Below are 12417 nucleotides of genomic sequence, written 5' to 3'. Positions count from 1 at the left end.
TTTGCTGCTGCCATCTGCATGTGAGGTTGCTTTCGTGGCTCCGGCTCCAAGGATTCTCTCTGTATTCCCCAGAGTTGGTCCTCAAGATGGCCAGTCTTTCTTGAGAAGACCGAGTGCACCATTTATCACTCAGCCTTCTGGTGGTGAATTTTCCAGCAGCAGCAGCAGCAGCAGCAGCAGCAGCAGCAGCCTCAGGCAGGTGTCTGGAGCAGAAGAAAATTTTTAAATCAACGTCAGGACTCTTAGGCTTCTCATAACTCAGAGTGGCAGTGAGCCTATGTGCTTGTGGTGGGATGGGCATGACCTTGACCAGGGTGCTTTTGGGGGTTTAGCCTTATAGCAGAGATCAGAGGCTGCCACAGGGTTTCAGAGATTACCCTCAAATCAAGCAGAACACGACTTTTTAGTATACTTATTTGACGAACCCTTGAGGAGGGTCAGATGAGGTTTTAGTACTCAAGCTTTCAATTCAAAGGCCTTCCTAACATAAGAATCTCAAAATCCCTTAACAAGTGGCTTTCTTTCCCTTTTCCTTCCCCTCTGGCGAGAAGAATGAGCAAGAATCTGATGGTGCCTATTCGAACATATTTATTGAGGTATTTTGTATGGCTTGGGCGATACCAAACTATGAAAGTTGGATTGCAGTCCTGTTCAGGGGACAAAACACATAAGACAAATTGAACAACCATGAAAGAGAAAATGCAAATGCCATCTTGGGTCAGTAGAGGACGAATTACCAAAAGAATGGTGAATGGTATCACAAAGCTGATGATCTTTCCTTACTGGGAGCAGGATGAGTAGAGTGGTTCCACCCCCAGAGCTTGGACAGACCCCAAACTGGGAACCTGGGGATGGTGTTTGGCCCTTCTCCCAGCCAGCCAAGCCCTGCCCTGATCCCTGACGATTGCTCACATGCCTCCCAGAAGACCAAGGCACAGGGTGAGGAGGGTCCTTTGGGATACAGGGACTTCTGTGACATATCCAGTTACCCTACTTCTCATGAGGGCTGTACCCCAATCACCTCAGAAAGAGAAATGTCCAACTCCACAAAACAAAACAAAACAAAACAAAACAACACATCCATTTGGTAGAAACCTATCAACCAGTTTCACGGGGGCTTTGTGAGTCAGATCTTGGAATGTGGGTAGGAATCCCAGGCCAGCCAGAAGATATAAATAGAATCAGCCACCCCCCCCCCCCATCCATCCTTGCTGGCTGACCAATGACAAACTGTGCCCCACCACAGGGGTGAATTCTTGAACCCACTACTCTGGGTCAGTTCAGGCACCATGCGCCCCCATACCTCCCCCAGGGGCAGCCACAGGACACCCACCCCAGGGCTGGAAAGATCAGGGCCTGGGTGAACAATCTTGCACTTTATTTATTAGCTTCTCCTTTCTTTGTTCACTTCAGTCCTAGGAATGCCCCCTCCCTTGTCCTTCGTCAGCTGTTTGGGAACAAACACAATAGCTAAGCTTTAGATCTCTTGCCACTGCTTTTTCTCTTCCCCGCTGTCTGCCACTGGGGAGATGAGCTTCTTTTCTGTCTCCCTCCCTCGAACCGCCTTGGCATCTCCAGAGAAGAGGCCTGGACTTCTTTAATGAACTGAAAATGTGATTATGTTGGGCTACAATTGGGTCTGCGCACCCACCCGGGCAGGATGAAGTCATGGGCTGATGGAGCTGGGCTAGATATCTCTTGACAGCCTCTGGCACCACAGACAAGAGATGAAGGAGGATAGAATAGCCGATGCCGGGCACTGGAGCCAGGGAGATGCTGGAAGTGTGCAAAAGAGCTGACCATCGTATGTCTCTGCCAGAATGGTTCAGCAGAGAGCTGAGGAGAATAACTATTTTCGAACTGTGTGGCTAGTATGGACAACAGACCGATGATAGTAGTTCTAAGCCCTTGATTGCCTTTCCTGTGTAACCTCGTTTAGTTTTATTTTGCAGCAACTGGCTTCGATAGGTATTGCTGTCTGTGTTAGGAGTAGGTTCCTCTGTGAGTGACTGTACATCCAAAGTAACAAGGGTTTACACAACATAGAAGTTTATTGCTCTTTCTCAGTGTAGAGAACTTGGGTGGAATGTCCAGGGCTAGCACAGGGTACCATGGTGTTGAGATCCAGGGTCCTTCTGTCTCGTTTCTCTGTTGTTGTTGACGTGAAGCTTCCAGTTCATGGTCCAAGATGGCAGCTCATGCCTCAAGCATCACAACCATATTCTAGCAGTGGGGAGAGAAGGAGCTAAGAAAGAAGCACCCTCTCTTTTTGGGGATGTTGCCTGGAATGTTGCCCATGACCCTTCTGCTTATGTCCTAGTAGGCAAAGCTTAGTTATGTCCATTCCTGGCAACTGGGGAGGTGAAGAAATAGAATCTTTGTTCCCAGCAGGCATGTGCCCAGGAGACAGTTGAAATTTGAAGGTTCTATGACTAAGAAAAAAGGGAAGAACAGATCCTGGGCAACTTTCAATCTCTGCTATACCCTGCCTTCTTTATAGGTGAGGAAACAGGTGCAGAGGGGCAACATAATTTTCCTACACACACACACACACACACACACACACACACACACACACACACACTATGGAAGTGACAGGGTTGGGACTGCAGTCCAACCATGCTTCTAAAACCTGTGCTTTATCTGCTGTACTACACTGTTGTCTAACCTGGTTGTGAGGAAACAGTTGGCGAGGTGTGGCTCGCCAATGTGGCAGTTTCCACATTGAGGGTGTGGAAAACCATGTAAATGGTGGTTTGGTGACAGGTGACTGACCTGTGGGATGGAATCAGGCTTTGAGCCCTGCTTCGTACAGCAGTTTGTAAATTACTTAGCTGACACTCTTAAAAATGATAGAGGATGGGAAAGAGATTTTCTGTCTCTCTATTTATTTATGTATTTAATGTTTATTTATTTTTGAGAGACAGAGACAGTGTGAACAGGGGAGGGGCAGAGAAAGAGGGAGACACAGAATCTGAAGCAGTTTTCAGGCTCTGGGCTGTCAGCACAGAGCCCGATGAGGGGCGTGAACTCATGAACTGCGAGATCATGACCTGAGCTTAACTGACTAAGCCACCCAGGCACCCCGGGAAAGAGATTTTCTATGGATTATCTGTTGATTATGGATTTGGATTTTCTATTGGTACATACTATATTAGACAATAAAACAGAAATGTAAAACATATTCACTTAAAAATAATAAACACATTATATTTAACATGGATGCCATCTTTTTAATAAAAAGAACTATAAATTCCAACAGAAAATGTGGAGAGAGAAAAATGGCATTGTTTCACAGTTTTGCAAATCTCTTTCCTATCTGGCTTAAGAGAAATCAGCTGGATTCCCATGTCAGCTTCTGTAGTCAGTCTGTTGTGATATCACATACCATGTAGCCTCTGGAAAATTCCACTGGACACTCATGAAAGAGTGAGAGCATAAAGGTCAAATAACATCTTAGTATTATTATAAAAATATTTTTGATCTTATGGAGCCCTGAAAGGATCTTGGGAATCCGTAGGAGATTCCTGGACTACACTTTGTGAACCACTGACCTAGTTAATGTTTTACTCTCTCTATGCCTCAGTTTCCAAATCTGAAAGACTGTCTCTCTTGCCTTTCTCCGAGGAGGTTTGCGTTCTTTGAAGGTGTTGCAGGCTCATGAAGGGCAAGTTTGTGGGAGCAAGTGCTGAGGCGGTCTCTGAAATAACTGTTTGCTCTGGGGACATGGGTGATGTGAGAGAAGGGGCGTGGGGGGGGGGGGCGGAATGAGCTGGAGTCAGATCCTAAAAGGCCTGGCCTTACTGCCTTTCTAAGGAGCTAGGACTTTGCCCTTTAGGCTGTGGTGGGACACCGTCAGATTTGCCTTGTATCCTGACCTAGGCATATGGTAGAGACCTAGAGACCACATGACCAGTGCTTGCTGAGTGAAGGTTTGGTCACCTCCTACCTGACGACGTCTCTCTCCAGGATCTGAGAGGACACGAGGTCGGCTCCATCTTGGACTTTTTTCTGTCTTGGCACCTGGCCTGGCCTGGCAGGGCTACCTGTGGTGGAGTGGGGAAGGCTGGGGGGAGAGGCACCATGCTGCACTGGGGGCCCTCAGACGGTGGTCATGCTACCATGACCTACTAGGCCAAGTTCAGGCCAGGGCTGACCGAAGGAAGACTGGAGGGCAAGATGGAAAGACAAACTTTCCCTTTTGTCTCTGTTGAGGAAGAAATCCTAGCCAAATTTTCAGGTGCAGACACAGAGGGCAAAGGCATTGTTCTAAGAAGGGAGGTGGCTGTTTCTGCAGAAATCCACTCCCATCCTGCAAGCAAATAGTCAGAAAACACCCTTCTTGCTGCAGCTTTCTATAAACCATTTAGTATCTCAAGGGACCTCCCAGGAAATGTGCTGAAATACTGGTCCCATTCTTCCTCTGAGCAGGGAACAGACATCTTTGGGCCAGCTGGAGATGGGTCATGCCAGCCTCTGCCCCACATCGCTCTCAAAGTGGGAGGAGATGTCTAGACTCCTGGGTCTCTTCTTTCCTCTGGTTGACACTGTGCTTGGCTGGTGAGAACCCTAGGTATCTGGTCCCTGTGCCTGTGCGAGATGTCCTGTGGGCTGCTCCAGACCCTGTCCTACAGCCTAGGTGATGACACTATCACTCCCGTGGAGTTGCCTTTTTGGGTTTTTCTCTAGTTGTAAATTGTAGGTGAGGAGAAAGGTAGGCAAGAGCCTGAGCATCCAGTCTTCTCTGGGACACCCTTGGCTGCCCTTTAAGGGTCCAGAAACCTCACTTTCTGAGGGAAATTTCTCATGGGGCACGCTGTGGCATTTCCATGGGGGCATTTCCATGGCAGAATGGAAAGAACTAGATGCAGGCCTCAGCCTCCTCCCCTGAGCCTGAGGAGAGTTGTAGACCGGCCTGGTGCAAAGAAGAGTTGGTCCTTCTCCCATCACCCCACTTGAAAGAAACCCACTTTGTTCCGGAGGAGTATGAGCCTCTCAAATAGCAGATGAAGGAGAGCAGCCCCTCTGTTCACCTCAGAGTCTCCAAGATGATAGTAGTGTGATAATGTTGTCATGGCAACCATTCATCCCTGTTTAGCCTGGGGAGATGGAGATGGGGGGAAAGGGACAAAGATATCCTTCTGTCCTGCTGGTGAGTTGCCCACCATTCTGGAGGATAAGCCTATTGGCAGAAGGGACAGGAGGGACCAGGATTCTCTGGTGACCAGGAGATCCATGATGATAATATGGAGGCGCCATTTATTAGGCGAAACTTTTACATGGGTTATTTCATTCAGTCTTCACTACCATCTCATCAGATAGGAGCTGTTACTATTATCCCCATTTTGTAGAGGAGGAGGGGTTAAGCAAATAGCCAAAGGTCATACAGCTAGCAGGTGGAAGAGGCAAAACTCACATCTGGGGCTGTGAAGTCATAACAAGTCCAGGGACTCTTCCTGGCATTGTCTTCAGAGACCTCAGTTTCCCCTGTGTAAAGGGCTCAGGGTGGCAAATGGAAGGAGGCATGCCATAGCCCAAGACCTCAGCGGTCACGGGTGACCCTACTGCCATCTTCATTCATCGACTGCTTGCTCAGTGCCAGGCACGGCAGTGCCTTCCCACCACCTGCGAGGCAGCGCCTGTTGGTATCATTCCCATGTTACCCAAGGACACCCTTCTCCAGCGAGGCAAGGAGGTTTGCCTCAGTCCCCACTGCCAGGAAGTGGCAGAGCTGGGCTTAAGCCAGAGTGCGCTCTCAGCCGCACAGTGGGTGTGGAGTCTCCAAGCTGATGGGAAGGAAGCCAGAAAAGTGGAGTCCTGGAGGGAGTGCTGCTCTCAGCCGTTGGCTTCCAAGACGTGGGGCTGCTAATTGTCTGGGCAGGCAGGTCTGCAGCTGTAACTTCGCAGTTCAGCAGCCCTCACAGCTGCGGCTTTGCTAACAGGCGGAGGGAACCAGCCACACCCAACTGCTTGGGCCAGCTGGCCCTGGACCTCCTTCGGAGTCCCTCCTGCACCCGGGCCGGTGTGATCAGGTGCAGCTGTGACATTCCTCCCTGCTGCCTAGTTCTGATGGCAGACTCTGTGCAGGCTCGGTGGGGTGCGGGGGCCCCAGCTCAGGGCCCCTGTGGGCAGGATGTGGATTTTCCCTGGGACCACAGCTTGTCCCTGGAGCTGCCAGGGCGGGTCTTGTGGATGGTGAGCAGTGTTGGGTCAGATTTCTATTCCTCCGGGCTTTCCATGTTGCCACAAAAGACCCCCCTCCCAGCCTGGCTCTTGATTTACACAGGCTTGCTCTGACCATCCTTTGGTACAGTTTGAGCAGATTGGATTTCCTTCTCTTCAAACCTATCATTTCTTCCCTCTTTTTTACTGTCCATTTTGTGAACACTGATTTGCTCTGGTTTATCCTTCAGGACTCAGCCTTCCATTGAGATGCTCTTGTAGTTCTTTCTTTTTAGATGAAGGTTGTTTTTTTTTTCAAGTATTGATTTATTTATTTTTAAGTAGGCTCCGTGCCCAACAAAGGGCTCAAACTCACGACCCTGAGATCAAGAGTTGCGTTCTCTACCGACTGAGCCAGCCAGGCACCCCTTGGCCGAAGGTTTTAAGTCCATGTACTAATTCTCCAGTCTGAGAGCATGTCTATGCATGAAAAAGCTGATGCCCCAGCAGGGAGCACCTATGGTGACCATACTGTATTGTCTCAAGTCCAGGACATGTCATTGTTCCATGTATCACTAAGAAAGAAAACCTGAGGAACAAAGAGAAGGAAAGTAACTGGGAGTGAGAGGCGGAGAAATCACACTGGGGAAGCCTGTTATCAGGGCCAGTGATTATTCAACTCAGTTAGTTGCCTGATTTACTTTGAAAATAGTGTGAACAAATTAAAAACAAATTCTTTTATGTGCTCTGTACATTCTCTTTGGGTTTTGTTTTGATCAATATTCTGACACAGAGGACAGATGCCACTCTAGACAATTTGAATAAAAAGGATTTATTACACCAGGTCAGATGGCTTAGCGGTTATTAAGATGGCTGAATGAAACTCTGTAGGATGAGAGTCCAGAAGACATTCTCAAGTCAAAAAAAAAAAAAAAAAGCTGCCAATTGAAGTTGTTATTGATTGTAAGATGCACACTAAGTTCAGAGATTTTATTTTATTTTATCTTATCTTGTCGCAGAAAGAAAATTTTATTTGCAGCAAAGAAGGAGCTCATGGGGAATGGCTTCTAAAGCTGTGCCTCCCAACTTCAGAGGTTTTAAACTGCAAAAAAAAAAAAAAAAGTACATTTAGAATCATTAAGACACAGAACACAGAGATGTTTACAAGTACAATATATAGGGATGTTTGTGCTAACATGTTACTAGAATAGTCAATGACGATTCTGAACCTGCCCTGTGTTGTTGGGTTGAGGGTATCAACAAGGTGGCAAAATCCAAGGACAGCCCTTGCCTGGCAGAGGATCTCAGGGACATTTTCTAGAATCCTAGCTTGTTTTTTGCGGGTAGGAGCTGGTTCCGTCTGGCCCCAGGAATCACCTGGTGAATGCCCGGAAAGTGTACTGCACCCCGATATGCTGAATGTAAATCTCAGCAGTGTCTGCTTTATGCAGCTCCTGGTGCCATATCCTCCTGTATGGTGGGGAAGACCCAGATGGGGAGAGGGGGCTGCTGGGTTAGTGCAAAGCAGACCCTCGTCAGCATTCCTGATGGCCCGACTCCAAGCTCAGCACCCTTCACTCCCCTCCCTCTGCTCGTTCCTTTCCTAGGACCCCGCCTGTCACTGCTGTTCAGAGTGTCAGTGCTGTGGGTTCTGCATGTTCAGGGCTCAATCTGGGAGATAACCTGAGTCTCTGTCCATCTCTTGTAGCATGATTCAGGATTTTGCCTCTGATGGCTGGACCCTTTAATCTGACAAATGTTGATAAGCACCTCTTAGATGTCAGGAATGAAGGAGCTCCCTCGGTTTTCCCGGCGAGAGTGGTTCTTCGTGGAGCTGCATTCAGGAAGCCGGGACTGCGGGGTGCTGTTCCACACTGAAGTGGTGTCTCATTCCTGCAGGGCCTGTGGGAGCAGTGTCAGCTTCTGAAGAGTGCCTCGGTGTTTGCCCGCTGCCACCCTCTGGTGGACCCCGAGCCTTTTGTGGCCCTGTGTGAAAAGATTCTGTGCATGTGTGCCCAGGGGCTGCGGTGCCCATGCGTGGCCCTCTTGGAGTATGCCCGGGCCTGTGCCCAGCAGGGGATGGTCTTGTACGGCTGGACCGACCACACTGCATGCCGTAAGTCAGCACCCACCCTCCCAGCTGGGCATGAGTGGTGTCTGTCCTGGAGTGTCACTAGGGAAGACCTGGGACAGTGTCACGATCCTCGGCCTTTGCCACACCCCAAACGGCTGGTGCCTGCAGGGCCTCCAGTGCCTGGGCCACCTGGTCACAGAGGGCTGGCCCGCAGGCAGAATCCCCTCCCTTGAAAGCTGCAGCTGGGAAGACCTTCCCATGCCTCTGTTCTGTTCCATGCCTCCCCTCCCCACCCCCCTGCCCCCCGACTCCCTCGGGAAATCTGTTGCCTGGACTTGAGAAACATCCTCCTTCCCTCATGGGACCCTCAGCCATCCTGATCCCAATTCACATCTTCACTGCCTGTCTGTCTGAATTGACGAGGAACAGGGCGTTGTCCCAACTATCCACGGGGTGATCTTGGAGAGCCTGGCAGGCTGTCATTACATCCTTCTCTTGTATTAACCCAGCCTTCCTTCCTCTGGCCACACTGCTTATCTGTCCCTTCCCCCCCCCCCCCCACCTCACTTGGTGATGCCCGGGGTTTGGATCTCCCAGTCTCAGTGGGCCCCTCATCATTGTCATTGTCACCATTCCCACATTATCGTAACTGAGTAGGAGCTTCTCTGGTTACCTTGTAAAAAGCTTCCTCTCTCTGCAGACTTTCCCTAGATCAAAAGCCATGCAGATGGACAGTCTGCGATAATCATACAGGTCATCCCGGCTGATAGAGACAGAGCGGGGAGCCGGATATTTACACCACACACATGTTTCTCAGTGTGTGTTTTTCAGTTTATAAATTAGAGCTTTTATCTTTGCCGTGGAGGTGTGAGAAGGGGGTAATTAGCAGTTGGTTTCTCCTCTGTGAGGTGGAGCGGCTGAGTTTTTAGTTTTTTGAAGATAGGGTAGGGGGAGATGCCTGACGTATCTTGGAGGAGAAGGGGTTGGGGACAATCGTTTGGTGTTGTGAAGCCCAGAAAAGAGCGTTGGTGTGTTCCAGTTCTTCAGCTACTCTGAGCCTCAGTTAGCCACGAGGTCGAGAGACTAAAGAGAGCCAGGCCCTGCCCAGGAGGAGCTGGGTCCAGCGGAAGGGGACAGATGCTTAGGCGATAAGGCTCCGAAGGCAGTCTTGCAGCACAGTGGAAAATAAATGTGGAGTGAATGTCACCCACGTGGGGAAGGTGGGCATGAATGGCGTGCACCCCGTGCTGGGTGGGGCCTTTGGTTGGGGCCAAGTTCATGAGGAAAGTGGGGCCCTTAGAGGAGGGGTGTGATGGAGGACACATTTACCTCTTGTTTGGCCCCAGGAGGACATTTATTTTCAGCTTAGAGGAGTTTGGTATTACTTTGAGACGGTTTTAGGTGAAAGGGACCAAAAAAATCCCAAGCTCTTCAGGGAAAACAGATGACCAAGGGGAAGGGGTGGTGGTCCCAGGTGACCCTGTTGAGTCTTGGCCAGGCCTTACAAGATGGAAGATGTTCCTTCAGGGGAGGGTGGTTGGCAGGATGGTCTTGGAGGGCATGTTGGCCATTTGGGTGCCATTGGGGTGAAGAAGGCCCCTGGGGCCCTGAAGACAGAGGGGAGAAGCAGAAGAACATGAAGGCTCTGAGTACATATGAGGCTCTCTCTGGGAGGGAGCTGCTCTGGGGAGACCCCTGGCTTTTCCATTTCAGGACCGGCATGTCCTGCTGGCATGGAGTATAAGGAATGCGTGTCCCCTTGCGCCAGAACTTGCCAGAGCCTGCACGTCAAAGAAGTGTGTCAGGAGCAATGCGTGGACGGCTGCAGCTGCCCTGGTAATAAACTCATTTTATTCACAAATCCGAGACCTTGCCAGTGCCCTGGGCTTGGGGAAGCCAGATGAAGGCTACTTGTGTTTGCTCCCCATTGCTAAAATCAGAAGCCTTTTATTTATTTTTCAAAAGTCTTTGTACTGAGTGATCAGGATTGAGCTGGCGTTTATTTGTAATTGATGTTTTCCTGTTGTACTGTATCCATGAAAGCGCGTGTGTCTAGGAAACAGAAGGATGGTCTGGGCTCCAACAGTGACTTTGTTTGGGGAGCATGTGACCCAATCTGAGCTGCGGTTTTGTTTTCTCAGTGAAGTGTCAGGGAAGCGGTCTGAGTGAACGATCTTTTAAAATGTCTCCTGGGTTTGCCACGTGAGCTCAACTGAAAGAGAGCTTTGCACTAGAAAGTTTTTCTCAGGAGAGACTGAGCTTTGGTGAAAAACCCCATTTAATTACAGAGAGTGAGGCCTGTGTGTTTGGACTCTCCTGACTTGCCCACTGGGAAGACCTTGAACAAAATTCTTGCCTCCTTTCTTCACCTGTGGAATGGAGATTAATAATGCCCTCTCTTTCATTGCATTAATGTGAAAGGTCAACATCACACAACGAGTTTTTGGAGCTTCTGGGGAGAAGCCCTCAGCCTAGACTCCTGACCCCCTCACTGGTAGACCTTGAGCAAAGCCATTTCCCCCATTTCTTCAGCAGTAGAGAGGAGATTCATAATCCCCCTCTCCCAGGTTGCACAAACGTGGGAGAGCAACAGTGCAGGACAGGTTTTTTGAGCTTCCTGGAAGAAGCCCTCGGCTGTGATCATTCGTGGGGATTCTGTAGTTGGGAGATGAGCAATGATGGTAAGTTGAGTCTTTGCCTCGATGCCCTTGAACACAGAGGGACAGCTCCTGGATGAAGGCCGCTGCGTGGAAAGCGCTGAGTGTTCGTGTGTGCACGCCGGGAAGCGGTACCCTCCGGGAGCCTCCCTCTCGCAGGACTGCAACACCTGGTAGCTGGGGCTGTGCGCTGTGGGCTGGGGCGGGGGAGGGGGTGCACTGGGTAGTGGCAGGTGCGACGGGACCTGGTTGGGCAGAGGGAGGAGAGGCAGAGATGAGGTGGTTTGGGAGGGTGGAGAAGTCGATGAGGAGCAAGGATGGTGTTATGGATGGGCCTAGAGGAGGGGGTCAGGGAGGGAAGGACGCTTTAAGCGCAAACATCATCTCTAGCTTTCCCCCCAAACTATGCTTTAGTTAATGGCTCTCTCTGAAGAAGGACTGTATGACAGTCACCACGCCACAGGCAGTTTTCTCCTTGAATACATAACCCTTTGTTCCACATCCAGGCCTCTTTCCTTTGCTGTCGTTTCCTTGCTTGGCTGTCTCCCAGGAGTTCCCATGGGCTGCCTGGCGTGGTCCTGGGTTGTCATTTTCAGCAGCCCCCCTGTTCTCTCTTCCCCTAGCTGTGTGGGGGTAGGGAGCAGTTGGGGGAGTAGGAATTTTCTGGGTGGCTGGTGGATTTTCAGGGACATTGGGTCCCCTAGGTTTTCTTCTTCCATCTCTCCATCAGGGCTTCTTCCCCTTGGCATGATCTCCAAGATTCCTCTGTGGCCACAGCCCTGTGCTGTTCACCTTTAACCTCATAAAAATCCCCCCTCACGCCAGCTCCTTTCTCTTCCTAGATCCCTTCCTTTTGGGGGCTGTGGTATCTGTGACGAGCTCTTGATCTGTTCATGTACCCTTGTGTTTCCACAACTACCCATGACCTGTGCTGCTCTCCCCAACAGCATTTGCCGAAATAGCCTGTGGGTCTGCAGCAATGAAGAATGCCCAGGTAGGTGACCTTTTGCTCATTCCCTCCCTCCTCTGAATGGAGAGGTGTGTCATCCTTGCCAGACAGGGAGGGCCACATCTCAAGGCAGGGAGGAGGTGGCCTCTGCACCACAGCTGTGGCCCCCTGACTACAGCTGTGGTTTCTGATACCAGCTGTGCTAACCCACTCATGGGCCAGCAGAAGGACATCTTGTGTAGCTGAAAGGGCAGAATGCACCTGGTCTAAGGTTTTATTGTTGTTTTCTGGTCACCTGTTTGCTCAAAGGATTATGGCTGAATGAGCTGTAAGGACTGTGAGGTCACAGTTGACTAAACAAAGATGATGCAAATTCTTTGGAAATTAAGAGGAAGAAGGGCCCAGTAATTCTTTAAGCTCAGAGTGAGAAGTTTCTGGAATGCCTGATAGGAAGATCTTAGAATGGCCCAGGAGCTAGGAAAATCAGATCACCAAATGATTTCTTCTACTCCATCCCCTCCCTGGAAAATCTCCTTACAGGAAAAGTTGCTGTATAATCTCTGCCCTTTACTTGG

General features: G+C 49.9%; 1 protein-coding gene across 1 annotated transcript in view; it reads left to right on the top strand.

Moving 5' to 3' along the window:
- The window catches only part of VWF (von Willebrand factor), a 137379-nt gene that overhangs the window by 26918 nt on the left and 98044 nt on the right, over nt 1-12417 (top strand). Inside the window, exons 7-10 of the mRNA XM_043563566.1 lie at nt 8062-8278; nt 9950-10072; nt 10955-11066; nt 11841-11887. Of these exons, the coding sequence (XP_043419501.1) occupies nt 8062-8278; nt 9950-10072; nt 10955-11066; nt 11841-11887 (499 nt within the window). The remainder of the gene's footprint in view (nt 1-8061; nt 8279-9949; nt 10073-10954; nt 11067-11840; nt 11888-12417) is intronic.

This window comes from Prionailurus bengalensis, chromosome B4 (genome assembly GCF_016509475.1).
Source record: "Prionailurus bengalensis isolate Pbe53 chromosome B4, Fcat_Pben_1.1_paternal_pri, whole genome shotgun sequence".
Lineage (NCBI taxonomy): Eukaryota > Metazoa > Chordata > Mammalia > Carnivora > Felidae > Prionailurus > Prionailurus bengalensis.
This window is presented reverse-complemented; position numbering and strand designations above follow the sequence as displayed.